Raw genomic sequence first — 18,155 nt, 5'->3', positions numbered from 1 at the left:
ATGATTGGGCTAACGCTAAAACTCACGAAGCTGCCTAATACACCCACTCACTCGCCCTCCACGCACGCTCCTAACACTCAACCTTGTTGCAACCAACAAGCGCTGGGCTTTCTTTCCCACCAAAAACACTTGCGGGAAAAAAAGGGAGAAAATTTATCAAGTTACTAATAATAAAAAATATATGTAAATGAAATAAAAAAATGGACCAAGAGTCCAAGTTCTAAATCCAAGAGAACTGCACTATCGCTAACCTTCTGAGGAGACAGAAACCCTATCCCTTCAAACCGAACCAGTTCGTTCCCTCCTAGGTCCAATTGGCCTCTCGGGTTCGTTCCAAGCCCAATCTCCTTCTCCCTCCTCCCTCTCTCTCCTCTGCAAAACCCTAGATCGCTCTCCGGCGAGCTCGAAGCTCGGTTTCCGAGCTTCCGCCTTTTTCCGCGGATCGGTCTTCACTGTCAAAATCTTTCGTTTAGCCGGTGAATCCCTAATCTGGACTTCTTGTGATCCTTATTCTTTTGCTGCTACTCTCGGTTGCTGCGTGAAACTGTTGATCGTTTATGGTGATTAGTTTACTTACATCTATTCCGTTTGTTTTGCTCTGATTTGTGTAATTCATGACATATTGGTGTGCTGTTAGTGATAATAATTGGATCTGGTTGATTTTGTTTGGCTTTGTTCGTTTAGCTTTCGGTCAAAGAGGTCATTTTGCATTGAAAAGCTTCGAAATTTTGTTGCGATCCGTGGAGCGCTTCTGATCTGGGCTACTCAGTGAGCAAAATCGATTCCAGATCTCTTTTTTGCCTTTTCGGTTTTCCTCTTCTGCGGGTGCGAGCGCATTGATATCCCAATTTCGACCCTGTTTGTGTGGACTCTGTTCGTAGTCTTTCACTTCTTGATTGTCTGTTCTGTTTTCCTCTGGTTATCTAATTCTGATATCATCTTCGTATTTCTACTGAGCTGGGCCGGCTTGAGTGAATTGTGGGCCCAAGTCGTGTTTCGGTTCCTAGTCACTGGCCGATTTAGCCAGCCAGCGGGCTCATGGTGCAGTATTGTGTTGACCATAGGCGATGTAGCGAGAACAAAAGAAACGCTAAGCAAGGACTTGTATATAGAGCATGCAGCTCAAATTCATGGGCACTCCGTTGGGCCTTGTTGTCGAATCTTTTGCCACATGTAGTATAACAAGATTGCAACATAACAAATAGTTCTGATGGAACTCAAGTTGTACTGTACATTTCAGTAACACGATGAGGAGTTTCCTTCAGCTTTTAAATCATATCAGCCTGGTATGGGTGCTTTATGAAGTGCTGATATCGATATCCTAGTTAGTCAAATTTAACACAGTTAGTGCAAACTTGAAGTATTGCGCTTGCACGTGCCGAAATAAGAAATCAAAGGCCAAACCAAAGCTCATTTTCTGTCGGGGTGCTTCGATGTGCTTGGGAAAGTCTCTATTTTTGTTGGTCTATATATGTTTTATGAAAGTATGAGTGAGTTCACATCCCTTGAGTTCTAATACACGGAACTCTATTAAAGACTTGTATATTTCCCTTCAATTTTATATTTTGCAAATTCGGACTTCAAATTTTCTACAGGATCAAGAACTGAGATACTTTTACAGTTCTTTTTTGTTTATTGTTCAATTCTATTATACATTTTCTAATTGCCTTGCTTATTTTACTTTGGCCTTCCTGTATGCTTAACTTATTTTTTCCCATGTTCTGTTTATAATTAACTTTGCTTTTTCATTATGTCAAATTTTTCTTCAGTTCTATCTTTTTCATCAATTATCTATATATATAAACTTTTTCTTTCACATACTTGGAAGATATTCAATGACAGTAAGTAAGATTAGATTTGCATGTTCACAAATGCAATTTAGGATGAATAATTAATTTATGCATTTTCTTGTCTGGAAGATGTTTTCTTTTGTAATTTACTCGCTAATGTTCATATTGCTCCAGACAGGGAAGGAGGAGATATAATTTCAGGCAGGATGGCCACTGTTGAAGAGGATAGACACATGACCCCTGATTTGAAGAATGAACCAAACAGTGTAGATGCTAATCCTAACAATGATCATTTAACTTCTGAATCTGTGCCTGATGGTAAATTGGAAAATCCTGAATCTCAGCATGACAACGATTTGTCAAATTCTGAAAAACAGCCTAACAAGGTGCTTCACATGTCTGAAAGCCAGGCCACTAGTGAGGTAGCGAATGTGGTGACATCACCCAAGCAGGAGCTGGCTCACTCTGGAGAACCTCCAAGCAATCAATCGATGAATTCTGATTCACTTCCTGATGACCATCCAGGCAATTCTGAGGCTCAACCCGGCAATGAGCTGGCACATTCTGAGGCATTGCCTACCAGTCAGTTGGTCAACCCTGAGGATCATCTTAGTGCCAAAATTCTTGATGAGAAAATCATCCCTGAAGCACCACCCAACTATCAGCAGGTCCATTCCGAGGCACCACTAAGCAATGGACTGGCTAATTCTGAAGCACAGCCCATCAATGAGGCGGTGACCTCTGAAACACAGACCATCAATGAGGTTGTTGTGTCTGAAACACTGCCCAGCAATGAGACCGTTCTGTCTGAAACTCAGCCCCGCAATGAGATGACCTTGTCTGAAATGCAGCCTGCCAATGAGATTGCCTTGTCTCAAGTTCAGCCTGGAAATGAAGTGGTTATGCCTGAAACAGAGTCTGTAAATGAGGTCGCCATGGCTGAAACTCAACATGGCAATGATGCAATCATGCCTGATGCACAACCAGGCAATGAGGCAGTCATGCCTGAGACACAACCTGGCAATGAGGGTGTCATGCCTGAGACTCAGCATGGCAATGAGGCAGTCATGCCTGAGACACAACCTGGCAATGAGGGTGTCATGCCTGAGACTCAGCATGGCAATGAGGCAGTCATGCCTGAGACACAATCTGGCAATGAGGGTGTCATGCCTGAGACTCAGCATGGCAATGAGGCAGTCATGCCTGAGACACAATCTGGCAATGAGGCAGTCATGCCTGAGACACAGCCAGGCAATGAGGTTTGATATTTTTCCATTCAAATGGTTTGAAATTTTTGGTTGCTATCCATAGGGTTTTTGCAGTCTGGGTTAATCATTTGAGTTCAATCCCTGGATCCCTTATTATTGTTTTTCCCACCAGTGCTATGCTGCTAGCCCATTGATAGACCAATTTCAACCCTGGTTTGTGCGTGCTTTGTTAGTGGTCTTTTTCTTGATTGACTCTACTGGGTTTCTCTGTTTAATGATTCTCACAGTGCTTCTCTTCTTACTGAAATGGGATGACTTGACTGAATTGTGGGTCCAAGTTTTTTCTGGGCTAATACTTGATGGCCATTTAGGTTAGGTAACTGTCCTATCAATTATGGTACATCTAGTTGGTGGCTATTGGTGATATAGTGAGAACATAAAAGAAGAGTAACCTGCATACATAGTCTATGAAGGATGCCAAATGTACTGGTATCAATATCCTGGTTCAATATAGTTAGTGCATTGTCCTTTGGACTCTCACTGACTGAAACTTGAAGTAATGTAGCTGCCCAAGCCTAAAAGGAGAACAAAAGGCCAAACTCACTTTTTGTCAGCAAGCATGGGTTTAGGGCTTCTTTTCTTAACATTCTGTATGATCATTAGATTGTTTTGGATTAGATCACTTTTATATTCATTCCAAAAGACTAGATGTGGTTGGAAAATGACCTTTTTGGTTCCCATTATGCTTTTGGAAAGTAACTGTAAGTTGAAACCTTGCAGTCATTTTATGCCATGCTTGGAACTCTGTTAAAGAATACCTCCCTTCAATTTTCTATTGATGTAAATTTTGACATGGCTGGATTTGTCATGATTCTGTGTTCATTATTTTTAATTAATAGGTTTACCAATTTTACATTCCTTTCTGGTTAATGGAGCTATCCAAAGAATTTTCTTATAGGTTTGCTTCTTTGACTGCTGCTTTCATGCATGCTGATTCACTCACCACGTTCCTAAATTCTTCTGCCAGGGATATGTGTTAACGCAGCCCAACAATGAGGTGGTTATGTCTGAAACGCAGCCCAACAGTGAGGGGGTTATGTCTGAAACGCAGGGCAACAGTGAGGTGGTTATGTCTGAAACCCAGCCCAGCAATGAGGTGGTAATGTGTGAAACACAGACCAGTGGTGATGTCATCATGTCTGAAGCCAATTCCATACGACATCCCAACGATCAGTTTTCCCATCCTGAAACTCTTCCTAATAGTCAGTTCACTGATTTCCGTATGATACATGAAAGTCAGATGCCTCTTCCTGAATCACTTCCTAATTCTGAACCTGAACCACCGCAAAACAGTCATCCCACTGAAACCAAACCAATACATAACAATATGGTCCACTTTGAAGCACTGCCCGGTGGTCATTTGGCCCCCTCTGAGCCAATGTCTGATCATCAACTGGCAAACCCTGAAATGATGTCGCATGATCAGCTAGCCAGTTCCCAAATGTTGTCTCACTTTGAGCTGTCAAACAATGAGACACTGAACAATAATCAGCTAGCCATTTCTGAATCCCACTATGAGCTAGTCAATTCTGAAACTCCACCTAGCTATGAGATAATAGATGCTTCAACACAACCAAACAATGAAGAACATACCCCAGAAACACAACCAAACAAACGGAGGAAAAAGAAATCCATAGTGTGGGAACACTTCACCATAGAAACTGTGAGTGCTGGATGTAGAAGGGCATGCTGCAAGCAATGCAAGCAAAGTTTTGCCTATAGTACGGGTTCAAAAGTTGCTGGTACTAGCCACCTCAAACGCCACATTGCTAAGGGGACCTGTCCTGCACTTCTCCGTAATCAGCAGCAGAATCAGTTAACCCCATATACTCCACGTGGAAGGGGAAGTGGGGGTGGCACTGCTAGTGACACACCAAAAAGGCGATATAGATCCCCAAGCACACCTTACATGATTTTTGATCAAGATCGTTGCCGCCATGAGATTGCTAAAATGATCATTATGCATGATTATCCCCTTCACATGGTGGAGCATCCAGGATTTGTTGCCTTTGTCCAAAATCTGCAGCCACAGTTTAACATGGTGACCTTTAATACCATCCAAGGAGATTGTGTTGCAACATACCTGTCGGAAAAGCAAAACCTTATGAAGTATTTTGAGGGATTGCCAGGGCGTTTTTGTCTGACGTTGGACATGTGGACATCAAATCAGTCTGTTGGTTATGTGTTTATATCTGGACATTTTGTTGATAGTGATTGGAAGTTGCAGAAGAGAATTCTCAATGTTGTTATGGAACCATATCCTGATTCTGACACTGCTCTCAGCCATGCTGTTGCTGTTTGTCTTTCTGATTGGAGTTTGGAGGGCAGACTCTTTTCTATTACTTCAAACCAGGCATTGAATGGAGTTGCACCTGAAAATCTCAGACCTTTACTCTCAGTAAAGAATCCACTTATCCTCAATGGTCAGTTGGTTCTTGGCAACTGCATTGCCCGTACCTTAAGCAGTGTTGCAAATGATTTATTGGAATCATCACATGACTTGGTGAAGAAAATCCGGAATAGTGTAAAATATGTGAAAACATCTGAATCACATGAGGAAAAGTTCCTAGAGCTCAAGCAGCAACTTCAGGTTCCCAGTGACAGGAGCCTTTTTATTGATGACCAAGCTCAATGGAGTACAACATATCAAATGCTGGTAGCGGCTTCTGAATTGAAGGAAGTATTTTGTTGTTTGGATACTTCTGATCCTGATTACAAGGGAGCGCCAACAATGCAAGACTGGAAGCTGGCTGAAACCCTCTGCACATACTTGAAACCCATTTTTGATGCTGCAAATATTCTTACTGCGACAAATTATCCCACTGCTATCACCTTTTTTCATGAAGTTTGGAAATTGCAATTAGATCTGGCTCGTGCAGTTATGAGTGAGGATCCCTTTGTCAGCAACCTCACTAAAATCATGCAAGAAAAGATTGGCAAGTACTGGAGAGATTGTAGTCTGGTGTTAGCAATTGCAGTGGTCATGGATCCTCGCTTCAAGATGAAGCTTGTTGAGTTTAGTTTCTCAAAAATATATGGTGATGATGCCCATGCATATATCAAGATCGTTGATGATGGGGTTCACGAGCTGTTTCATGAGTATGTGGCCCTTCCCCTCCCTTTAACTCCAGCGTATGCGGAGGAAGGAAATGCTGGAGGTCATATGAAGATGGAAGAATCCCCAGGAGGAACTCTATTGTCAGATAGTGGTCTCACAGATTTTGATGTCTATATCATGGAAACTAGCAGCCAACAGATGAAGTCCGAGCTAGACCAGTATCTGGAAGAGTCACTGCTACCTCGCGTTCCAGACTTTGATGTATTAGGTTGGTGGAAGCTAAACAGAGTTAAGTACCCAACTCTTTCCAAGATGGCTCGGGACATTTTGTGCGTCCCGGTATCAACTGTCCCTGGTGACTCTGTTTTTGATACAAAAAGCAAAGAGATGGATCAGTACCGGAGCTCATTGCGCCCAGAGACAGTGGAAGCACTTGTTTGTGCGAAGGACTGGATGCAGCATGGATCAGCAGAGACTTCCAATGCGGCTGTGAAGATGGGATTTTAGATTATAGGTGTATGTGTCCTGTATTGAGCTAGGTCATTGTGGTTATTCTATTTCTAGCTGTAGTGTTCTGTATTAGGCTGTATTTGTACCAATTATTAATTAACTGTTTATTTTGTACGAGTGGACGGGAATATTTAGTATCTGGTGTAGCTCGAGCCTTAGATATCTCCTCCGATTTGTTGGAAGGTTATGTTAATTATGAAAGTAATCCTTTTTGTCCTTTTGGGGATATTAATTACCAAAGTACTCGATGGGCAATTGCAGAATTGATCAGGCGAGAGGTTTAAACTTGGCTTTGAATGGGAGGTGAAATTTCTTTCACCTCTCATCCTTGACTCTTTAGACTGACTCTCTGTTTCTATCCCCTTTTCGTTAGTATTTTTTGGGACCACGGATTTCAACTTTTTAACTGAGTTGCATGAATCGTCAACCAACACACAAACACGCATGGGCATTAGGGATCAATATCAATAATCAGAATCATCAATCATCAATATTATTTACAAGGCAAAATTTCCTTTTGTATAATAAAGAAACAATTGTGTGTTAACAGAATTTTAAATAATACACATTAAGCCCCCTTGAGGTTATAGTAAGTAGGATCAAAATAGGATAAGGTTTCGAAGTTAAATAGTTTTAATATTATTTTGGCCAGAAAATAGTTATTAATGTAATATCCAAGATTAATACAAACTATAAAATTTCTCAGTATAATGTATAAGACTAACGCAAGACTCGCAAAATGTTTTTTTTGACAAAAAATAAAACATCAGAATTTTTTTTTTTAAAAAAAAGCCAATGGTTGAACGCTACCACAAGGCCCAAGGAAAGATAAAGATGTGATTGCAACTTTACCTTATTTGTGCACAGTCCTTTACCAACAAGGCTTGTTACATTTAACAAGTATTTTGTCTCATAACTTAAAAGGTCGAAGTTCAAAATTTCACTATTGCTGTAAGGTACAGTGAGACGTGATTAGTGATAGTGATTGGGGGTGATAAATAACAAAAATACAAATGGTTTTCTTGTTTGTGATTTAAAAAAAAAAAAAAGACTGAGCTTCCCCCTCTAGTCTTTAGTAATCTTCAGCCTAAGAAAGCAGTTTACAAGACTTTGGGCCAACGTCCCTCAGGCTTCAACAACGCGCGTCAGCCACTTCGCATCATAGTCCCTTGACGGAACAGGTAAATCCTTAATCATAATTTCGTTTTGTCATATGTTTTTCTGATACTCTACGTTGCTCCACGGATCTGTCCTTGTACTCAAAACTTGCTGTCACGGACTCATTATTCAAACCAGAAACACAACTGAACTATCTTCAATGAAAATTCCAATCCAAACAACAGTTTGAAGAACAGATATAAGGGGAAAGGGAAAGGTAGTTACAGAGTTGTAGAAAGGAGAAGAAGAAGAAGAGAATCCATCATCAGTGACAACGGCTAGAGGGAAGAAGGAGAATGCTAGAGAGAGAGAGAGAGTCTTCTCAAATAATCTTCACACCCTTTTCGGTAAACTTCATCCTTCTCATATAGTCCTTCCTTTTCTCAACTTCAACAGACTTTAGGCCCACTCATTTCATTCCCAGCCCATATAACCTCCTGGCCCATCCCACTTGAGCATTGTATCGTGACATTCCCTCGCCCTTAAGGTTGATCTTGTCCTCAAGGTCAAGTTCATGTGTGATAACCTGCCATAAAAATAGGAGGACCAACAGAAATCAAAAGGTTCATGTATGGAAATGGTGACAGTAAAGTAGCTCTTGAATGCGTTTGTGGTTGAGTAACCTTGCAAGGAGCAATTGCACTAAATGGAGTGAACAATATTTTTAATATCTCATCATTAATGCTACCATCCAAAGTCTGGACACGTGTCTCCAAAATTATGATAACCCTTGCGCATCTCAAGATCGTTAATATGGAGAAATTGACATGTCTAAAAATATGCGAAAGTAATGAACTCAATGATATAGCCATAACATCCCATTGGAACTTCAATGCAATTTTAGTCTTCCTCGTTTCTTCAAACTGGTGGTTACCATGATAATGATGATTTTGGGATAAACCGAGCATAGGAAAGGCAACTATTGTTGTATCAGAAACAAGACAAAAATCACCAAGTTCTGAAGCACGATCTTTTATGCCAAAGTTGCTTAAGTCAGCCTCTAAATTCTCAAAAAATTTATCTAATTCTAAAGTATTGAGCATCAAACTTTGAATAAAACATAATGCAACCCTCATAAAAACTATGGGTAACACAAGACTTGGAAAATATGAAGTTGGTGCATGAGTTCCGAGATCAAAGACCCAATTGACCTGAATATGATGGTAATCACCCAATCTAAAAGTGGAAACAGGGCCCTTAGTGAGAATAGTTATATTCCCCACAACATGCAAAATTGGGCATGTAGAGCACGTCCATGAGACCCAAGCAGCAAGAACTTCAATCATAAGATCATAAATGAAAGTATGAGATATAATGGTTCCATAACTTGCTGCACCAGCTTGACTCATAATCCTAAATGGACCTTTGACTATTAATTGTTGGTTAAGAATTTTACCACTTGTAGCAACAGAGTAAGATTCACTAAAATGGTCATCAGGGAAACCATATTTTTGCATCCTTATAACAAACCCTTTTAGGAAACAGAACATAAGTTTCCAAGTGGATGTCGCATAACACAAACTCATTTCCCCATAATTAACTTGCAACTCAATAGCCATAAGTGACTTTACAAGAGCGAAGGGCCTATTTGCAAGGATTAAATTGAGCGAAGCAATAAATCTAAAGGCCTATAACATGCTTGTAGCATTTAAATGATAAAGTGTAGCAGTAAAATGCAAACACCAAACTCTCTTGATAACACCGGGTCAAACACTAGAATTAAAAACATAAATAAAGTTAGACGACCAGCACATGAATCAGATTTGGTGAAGTGATATATTAACAAACACCATGTGTGCATCTTAAGAGAGGAGCAATCACAGCTTTGGACATAAACAATGGAGGGAACAGAGGAATTGGGAGACCAAACCTGAACCTCTAGGATATTGATAAAACAAATCCTCTTGGTGAATATTCCAGTAGGTGTAAAATTAACAAAGTGGGACAGTTACTTAGTTTGCTCGCCACAGTCTCAGAGGTCATAAGGACGGAATTAGCTAACTCATCTCCAAACATTGATTGCATTTGAGTATTCGTGGCCAATAGAACTTCAATATTCGGTGGTTCCTTCGTTTCTTCAATATCATCTTCTCCTTCAATGCTAATTGCGCACGTCGACATCACTATGGAATCCGCAACCTCAAAATAGACCAACTCGTCTTTAGAACTAGCATTTAATTGTAGAGTGACTTGAGAAGGCAGCAATTGTAAAGAGTCCGTGGATATTTAAGGTGTGTTTGGTTGGGAGAAAGGGGAGGGGCTCCCCTCCCCTCCTTTGGTTAGGAGGAAGGGAAGGGAAATTTTAAAATTTTTTTTTCCCCTTCAAAGCCTCCCCTCCAAATTGGGGGGGAGCAAAACAGATCCTTAACAGTTAGAGATTCGTCCACCTTTCCAATCTTTGATTGAGGGCGAAAATCCTAGTTATAATATTGTCAAGGCGAGAAGTATCCTTCTTCACAGCAATGGCAGTGAATCATGAGAATGTTGATGTTGCTCCATAAAAGTCGGTTCTCTCAATGAAAGCACACTATTTGTCATGGACTCAAATGTTATTCAAACCATAAATACAAAATTATTATAAGTAGTCCTTAAGTTTAAAGAGAGAATTTATCTTAAAAGATTAGTTTATTAGGAGGAAAGTCTTTTAAATTTATAAATTTCATATCACTTGTGAGGTTCTTGATGTGGAACTCGTGACACTTGCTGTGTAACTGATCTGGTTAATGTTGCTTTTCTTTTTCCTCTTTTGGGTCAATTTGATGATTTATTTATCATCCGTATAATTCGATAATCGGTTCTTTGTATCCCATTTTAATCCAATCACAAAAGGTCGGTGAGAGCAGGAGGAAAATTAGTTTTGGATATATTTACAGAATAGGGAGGGGAATCAAAACCATAATATTGGATATTTAACCCCGAAAAACAAAAACATTGGACGCATCATAATATGAGTGGGCTGATACATCCTCTCCCACGTCATCCACGTAAACCATGTTGCTCGACGAATTCCTGGGCTTCCTTTGAGCGGAAAAAAAACAAGGCGATAAGATTTATCGTTACGGAACCCAAAAAAAGAGAAAAAGAAAAAGAATAATAATAATAACAATAATAATAATAATAATAACAATATAAATATGAGTAAAAGAACCAAAAAATAAAAATAATGGACCCAGAGTCCAAGTTCCAAATCCAAAAGAGCTGCCCTATCGTTAATCTTCTGAGGAGCCAGAAACCCTATCCCTTCAAACTGAACCAGTTCGTTCCCTCGAAGGTCCAATTGGCCTCTCGGGTTCGTTCCAAGCCCAATCACCATCTCCCTCCCTCCCCTTGCGTCCTTTCTCTCTCCTCTGCAAAACCCTAGATCGATCTCCGGTGACTTTGAGGCTCGGTTTCCGAGCTTCCTCCTTCAACTCCGCGTTTCGGTCTTCGCGGTCTCGGTCCCTTCTTTCAGCTGGTGAATCCCTAACCCTATTTTTTTTTCGCTGATCGTGTACTTCTTGTTTTCGCTGCATGAAACTGCTAGCTGTTTCTGGCAACTAGTTTAATTATCCATCTTCTTTTGGTTTAGTCTGATGATTTTCGAAATTCATAGCATGATTACTTGTAGCTACTGATAAATTGGATCTGGTTGATTTTGTTTTGTTCATTTTGCATTCGTTATGATTCGAAATTTCATTTCAATCCTTGGATGGGGCGCTTCTGATCTGGGCTAATCTTCGCGATAGATCAGTTCCCGGAGTTTTTTGGGATTTCCCCCTTCCGCCGGTGGTAGCCCATTGATATACCAATTTTGACCCTGGTTTGTGTGGGCTATCATGGTAGTCTTTGTTCCCTTCATCGGCTGGATTATTGCTCCTCCGTGCATATTTGTTCTCACGAATGTTCCGGTTTTAACTTTGCTGGGCTGATCCAACTGAGGCGTGGGCCCAATTCAGGTTCATTAACTGTCAGTGGCCAGTGCAGCCAGACAACTGATTTTGTGGTAAACGTAGTTTTTTTTTTTTTTGGGATAAACAAAGCGTAGTTGTGAATCAGTGGGTGTTTCGAATTTTAGGACCAAGAGAAAAGCAATTGGGTATAAAACTGAGTTTGATGCATCAATTTATTTTCTTGGAACTGGTGGCCGAGGCCACTGGAACCCATCCCACCAGCCATCCGGTTTGGAACGTTGGGCGAAAAAGCGTACTCGATTAAATTATAAGTTTTCAATTTTGTTCATTGATGAGTTGTCTGCTCACATGGGCCTTTCCCTTTTGTTAAAGCCCAACTATAAAAATTTTAACCTTGTCCTCTCATATATTGGCTTGTTTCGCTCCCTTTCAGCCGTGTTAGGCGTAGGCGATACGCGACTTCCTCTCCTCCTCTGCTTGCTATTTTCCGTTGTAGCTTATACTTAAGGGACTCACTACTAAGGACACTGTATTAAACTGATATCTATTCAGTAGGAACACTTGGCAATTCTAAAACAAGTTTTGATTTTCATATTTTGCAATTACAGTACCTTCATTTAAAAAATTATACAAATTTGTTTGTAAAATGTTTATTACTAATTTAATTTGGAAAATTATTTTTTTATTCCGATAATTTTACTCATGTTTTATGCTGGTCCTTGTTTTTATAGTTTTGCTAATATTTTACCATATATGTGGGTTGATCTTACTTTACCATCTATAGATTTATTTCTTTTATTAACATGAACCACACATATTTGAAGTGTCAATTGTGAGACAATTTTTGATTAGATACATCGATAAAATTTAACAGAATATTAACATAATCCAAGGCACTAAATCTTAAAATTCGTAAATTATAAGGTATCTTAAAATTCGTAAATTATAAGGTGTTAAACATAAAGTTTTAAACTATATGAACCAAATTAAAACTTGAATAAATTTATTGGGATCAAACTTGTAAATTTTCTAAATTATTTTTTCCCTATCATATCGTTGCTAAGTACCTTCCCGGTTCAATAACAGTTCGAGCTGCTACCTTTTGCCGTGTTCACTTGATGTTAAGATTGCCAATTGCTATTTGACCAAAAGAGAAAAAGATTGCCAGTGGTTTTGATATCAAGTGGTATGCATGTCAAAAGCAAGCTGTTGCATCCTGTCAGCCAAGAGAACAAAGAAATCGAACTTCATTTTCTGTCTGCGAGCTAGGGTCTTGAACTCACTTTTAAGTCTTAAAACCAGATATGTGCATCATGTCTCGTATTTGTTGTGGAGTTAATTAATCTCTTTTAGGTTCATTCCCTTAGCTTGGATGTGCTTAAAAAATGTCCTTTTTCTTGTCCCAATCATGTTTTGAAAAAGTAAAGGGTTCACTTTACCATTAATGTTTTATACTATTGATGCAAACATTTGCGTTCAATAGAAGATTTATTACTCTAGCAGAACTTTCTAGTGTATAGAGCTAATATTCATTTTAGGCTTATTATACTGTTGCTATACATGCTCAGATCATTTGTTCTCTCTATCAATTATCCTCAAGGAATCTGGCTCTTCAATTTGTCAGAAAATTTTCTTCGGGTTTATCTCTTGATTATTTTATATTTATGGATATCTTCTTTCATCTACTTGGAAGATATTCAGCGATAGTGAACATGACCAGATATGCATGTGCATGAATGTGCTATCGTGCTTATGATATATAAGTAATTTAAATGTGTTTTTTCATCTGTATTATTGTCTGGAATATGTGTATTTAAATGTCTTTATTCATTCACCATTATTGTTAATATAGTCTGCCAGGTAGAGCATAGATATATTTTAAGACAAAATGGCTACCATTGAACAAGACAAAATGGTGACCCCTGGCGTGAAGAATGATCCCGTTCGTTTGGATGCTCATCCTAGCAATGATCTAGCAACTTCTGAATCAGTTCCTGACAGTAGGTTTGGAGATTTTGAATCTCAGCCCGACAATGACCGCTCAAGTACTGAAACAGCTAAGCAGGGGCTTCACATGTCCAAGAGCCAAGCCACTAGTGAGGAAGCAACCGGCAATCAGTCTGTTAATTCTGAATCAGAAATTAGCAACAAGCCAGGTGATTTTGAGGCCGAACTCAACAATCAGCTTGTTCATTCTGAGGTATCATCTGCCAATCAGTTGGACGACCCGGAGGATCAGCTAGTTAACTCTGAAGCTCCTCCTGAAAAGCTGCTCACCCCTGAAGGTCCACCTAACAGCCGGTTGGTCAATTCTGAGGCACCCTTGAACAGTGGTCAGGTTAATTCTGATACAAAAGCCAGCAATGAGGTGGTTAGTTCTGAAACACAGTCCAGCGTCGAAGTGATTATTTCTGAAACTCCACCCAGCTCTGAGGTGGTTATGACGTTGAAAACAGAATCCAGCAATGAAGCAGTCATACCTGAGACGCAGCCTGGCAATGACGCTTTCATATCTGAAACACAGACTAATGGTGATATCATAATGTCTGAAGCAAATTCCATAACGCATCCCAACAATCAGTTCGCCCATCCTGAACATCTTCCCAATAATCAGTTCACCAATTTCCACGTGCTTGATGAAAATCAGATGCCAATTCCTGAATCGCTCCATAATTTTGAGACTGAACCGCTGCAAAACAATAATCCCACTGACACCAAGCCAATACTCGACAATAATCTGGCCCATTATGAAACAGTGCCCAACAATCATTTGACACATTCTGAGACAATAACCGATGTGACGAGCTCTGAATTTTTATCCCATGATCAGTTAGCAAATTCTCAAATGTTGTCTCACTATGAGCTAGCAAACAGTGAAGCAGTGAACAACAATCAACTAATTGTTTCTCAATCGCAGTACGAGATAGTAAATACTGAAACCCCACCTAGCTATGAGATAATAGATGCTTCTGCACAGCCCAATGATGAGGAACGTGCTCCAGAAACTCAGCCAAGCAAGCGGAGGAAAAAGAAATCCGTAGTCTGGGAGCACTTCACTATAGAAACCATCAGTCCTGGATGTAGAAGGGCATGCTGCAAACAATGCAAGCAAAGTTTCGCCTATAGTACAGGTTCAAAAGTTGCTGGTACCAGCCACCTCAAACGCCACATTGCCAAGGGGACCTGCTCGGCACTTCTTCGTAACCAGCAGCAGAATCAATTAACTCCATATACTCCACGTGGAAGAGGAAGTGGGGGTGGCGGTGCTAGTGATACACCAAAAAGACGTTATAGATCCCCTAGCACACCATACATGATATTCAATCAAGATCGATGTCGCCATGAGATTGCTAAAATGATCATCATGCATGATTACCCGCTTCACATGGTTGAGCATCCGGGATTTGTTACCTTTGTCCAAAATCTACAGCCCCAGTTCAATATGGTAACCTTTAACACCATCCAAGGAGATTGTGTTGATGCGTATCTGAGAGAAAAACAAAACCTTATGAAGTATTTTGAGGGAATACCAGGACGTATTTGTCTGACACTGGATATGTGGACGTCCAGCCAGTCTGTAGGGTACGTGTATATTAATGCGCATTTTGTTGATATTGATTGGAAGCTACGGAGGCGGATTCTCAATGTTGTTATGGAACCCTACCCTGATTCTGACTCTGCTCTCAGCCATGCTGTTGCTGTTTGTCTTTCTGATTGGAGTTTGGAGGGTAGACTCTTCTCTATCACTTCTAATCAGGCATTGAATGGTGCTGCTTTTGAAAATCTCAGACCTTTACTCTCGGTAAAGAATCCACTTATCCTCAATGGTCAGTTGGTGCTTGGTAACTGCATTGCCCGTGAGTTAAGCAGGGTCGCAACTGATTTATTGGGATCAGCACAAGACATAGTTAGGAAAATTCGTAGTAGTGTAAAATATGTGAAAACATCAGAATCACGTGAGGAAAAGTTCCTGGAGCTCAAGCAGCAACTTCAGGTTCCCAGTGAAAAGAACCTGTTCATTGATGACCAGACTCAATGGAACACGACATACCAAATGCTTGTGGCTGCTTCTGAATTGAAGGAAGTATTTTGTTGTTTGGATACTTCTGATCCTGATTACAAAGGAGCGCCTACAATGCAAGATTGGAGGCTGGTTGAGACCCTCTGCACATGCTTGAAACCCATTTATGATGTGGCAAACATTCTTACCACAACAACCAATGATCCCGCTGCGATAACATTTTTTCAAGAAGTTTGGAAGTTGCAGTTGGAGTTGGCTCGTGCAGTGATGAGTGAGGATCCCTTTGTTAGGAACCTCAATAAAATTATGCAAGAAAAAATTGAGAAATACTGGAGAGAGTGCAGTCTGGTGTGGGCAATTGCAGTAGTTATGGATCCTCGTTTGAAGATGAAGTTTGTTGAGTATAGTTTCTCGAGAGTATTAGGTGAGGATGCCCATGAATATATCAAAATCGTTGATGATGGAATTCATGAGCTGTTTCATGAGTATGATGCTCTTCCCCTCCCACTAACTCCAGCATATCCAGGAGGAGGAAAGGGAAACCAGACGAAGACGGAGGAATATCCAGGGGGAACTCTGTTATCAGATAGTGGTCTTACTGATTTTGATGCCTACATCATGGAAACTAGTAGCCAACAAATGAAGTCAGAACTAGACCAGTATCTGGAAGAATCACTGCTACCCCGTGTTCCAGAATTCGATGTATTAGGTTGGTGGAGACTGAACAGAGTCAAGTACCCAACTCTTTCCAAGATGGCTCGGGATATTTTGTGTATCCCAGTATCAACTGTTCCTCCTCACTCTGCTTTTGATGCAAAAAGCAAAGAGATGGATCAGTACCGGATCTCCTTGCGACCAGAGACGGTGGAAGCCCTTGTTTGTGCCAAGGACTGGATGCAGCATGGCATGTAGCTGCCGAATCTTCCAGTGCGGCTGTGAAAATGGGATATTCTAGATTTGAGGTGGAAGGTTGTCGCGGGTAGTTTACTTCTCTTTGTTCATACTTCTCTGTTAGGCTATATAATTTGTATCATATTTAGATTTGTATTCCGCTGAAAAACGCGCAACGTTCAATTTCTTGTGTACCTTCAGTTTTAGATCCTGATATATTTGAGCCTTCATAGGTGGCTCCGACTATTTGTCATGAAGGTGATGATAATCATGAAACCAGTCACTCTTCTCTCTCTCTCTCTCTCTCTGTCGTGCTTTTTTTTTTTTTGTTGGGGGGGGGGGTGGTTGTGGTCAGCATTGTGGATGTATTCAATCTGCAAGCGCAGACCTGAGACCTGCCAAGAGAAGTGGAGGTTTAAATTAATCATATTCGCAGTCCTCCAAAATTTTGACTTCGTGATCGCTCTCCATTCACTTTCTATTTCCTCTCCACTTTTCATGATCAATTTTTTTTTTAAATTACAATCATAAATCTTGGTAGTTTAGATCAAATTTTATTATATTTTGTGATATTTTAAATGTATTTATTTATTGTTCATAACTTCACATGTTAATATTAATATTATAAATATTAATTCTTAACCATTCAAAATTTGATTCAATAGTTAAAATAAGAAGTGGAGAGAAAATAAGGAGGAAATAAATGGATAGAAGCTGACTCTCCAAAATTTTAGTCATTTGACCAATCAATTTGTTATCTCTGTTTGTATCCATACAACTTCCGACACTGTGATAGTCGACTCTAGTTTTAGGATGTCCTTGTTCATGAAGAGGGGAGAGATTTAAATGAGGAAGGATGAGAGGGAGCGGATGGGAGAGATTTTAATAAATCCCTTTTGATTTAGGAAGGGGGAGGAGGAGAACCAAAAGTCCAAAAATAAATTTAAAATTTTACTTCTATAAAATTTAACTTGATTTTTATTTTTTGCTTCAATTTATTATTCAAAAACTATTATATTATAATTTATTAAGTTTTTATGTTAAGAATATGAACTTATATTAATAAAAAATTTGGAAAAACAAATACATTAGCATTATATTTTATTAGTGAGTCTGATAAAAAATATTAAAATTTTATACATTAAAAAAATTATATATTAATTTTTGTAAGGTGATAAAATTTATTTTATTATGAGAAATAGAGAGAAGGATAATGCATAATCTTTTAATATTAAAAGTAGTTTAGAATTTTAAAAATAAATGTTTAATTCAGCCTCGATAAATGTTTAAATATTCAAATTTTTTTCCTTCCCTTCTCTCAAAAAACTTTCAACCAACCACATTTTAGAATTGTAACAATGAATAAATACTGATGAAAGCCATGTAATAAATATGAAGATTAATTATAAGTTTCATAAAATGTTCAACGCAGGATAGCTCTATAATTTGTTTTAGTTATGTGATATTGTTTGCGATGTTTAGTTATGCCACCTTAGACTCTGTTTGTCTATATTACTTTTTTTAGTCTTTACTTCTTTTATTCTACTTAACATATCACTCTATTTAATT

At 39.3% G+C, this 18,155-nt stretch overlaps 2 protein-coding genes across 8 annotated transcripts; both read left to right on the top strand.

Moving 5' to 3' along the window:
* The first annotated feature begins 223 nt into the window (after positions 1-223).
* On the top strand, positions 224-6,858 carry LOC129320080 (zinc finger BED domain-containing protein DAYSLEEPER-like). Of its 7 annotated transcripts, XM_054965245.1 has the most exons (4): positions 224-560; positions 685-1,490; positions 1,969-3,049; positions 4,026-6,858. In XM_054965245.1, the coding sequence occupies exons 3-4, from the start codon at positions 1,997-1,999 to the stop codon at positions 6,621-6,623; spliced, it is 3,651 nt and encodes a 1,216-aa protein (XP_054821220.1). In that variant the 5' UTR covers positions 224-560; positions 685-1,490; positions 1,969-1,996; the 3' UTR covers positions 6,624-6,858. The 7 variants fall into 7 exon arrangements, with proteins under 7 accessions (XP_054821220.1, XP_054821215.1, XP_054821217.1 ...); XM_054965240.1 differs by lacking the exon at positions 685-1,490 and having other exon boundaries at positions 224-476; XM_054965242.1 differs by lacking the exon at positions 685-1,490 and having other exon boundaries at positions 224-476; positions 1,965-3,049.
* Positions 6,859-10,960: 4,102 nt separating this feature from the next.
* Positions 10,961-16,875, top strand: LOC129320186 (zinc finger BED domain-containing protein DAYSLEEPER-like). The gene is made up of 2 exons (XM_054965453.1): positions 10,961-11,238; positions 13,527-16,875. Exon 2 carries the CDS (start codon positions 13,563-13,565, stop codon positions 16,605-16,607), a length of 3,045 nt encoding a protein of 1,014 aa, XP_054821428.1. The 5' UTR covers positions 10,961-11,238; positions 13,527-13,562; the 3' UTR covers positions 16,608-16,875.
* Positions 16,876-18,155: the final 1,280 nt, after the last annotated feature.

The sequence above is a fragment of the Prosopis cineraria genome, unplaced genomic scaffold (genome assembly GCF_029017545.1).
Source record: "Prosopis cineraria cultivar Desert tree isolate PC_DT_omini unplaced genomic scaffold, ASM2901754v1 PC9, whole genome shotgun sequence".
NCBI lineage: Eukaryota > Viridiplantae > Streptophyta > Magnoliopsida > Fabales > Fabaceae > Prosopis > Prosopis cineraria.
Note: the sequence above shows the minus strand (reverse complement) of the source record. Positions and strands in the feature narration are given on the sequence as shown.

Excerpts from the sequence above, each read along its gene's own strand:
- LOC129320080 (XM_054965239.1), top strand. Across the intron at positions 3,050-4,025 it reads AGACACAGCCAGGCAATGAG|GGATATGTGTTAACGCAGCC; the intron begins GTTTGATATTTT and ends TTCTTCTGCCAG.
- LOC129320186 (XM_054965453.1), top strand. The coding sequence starts at position 13,563 with ATGGCTACCATTGAACAAGACAAAATGGTGACCCCTGGCGTGAAGAAT.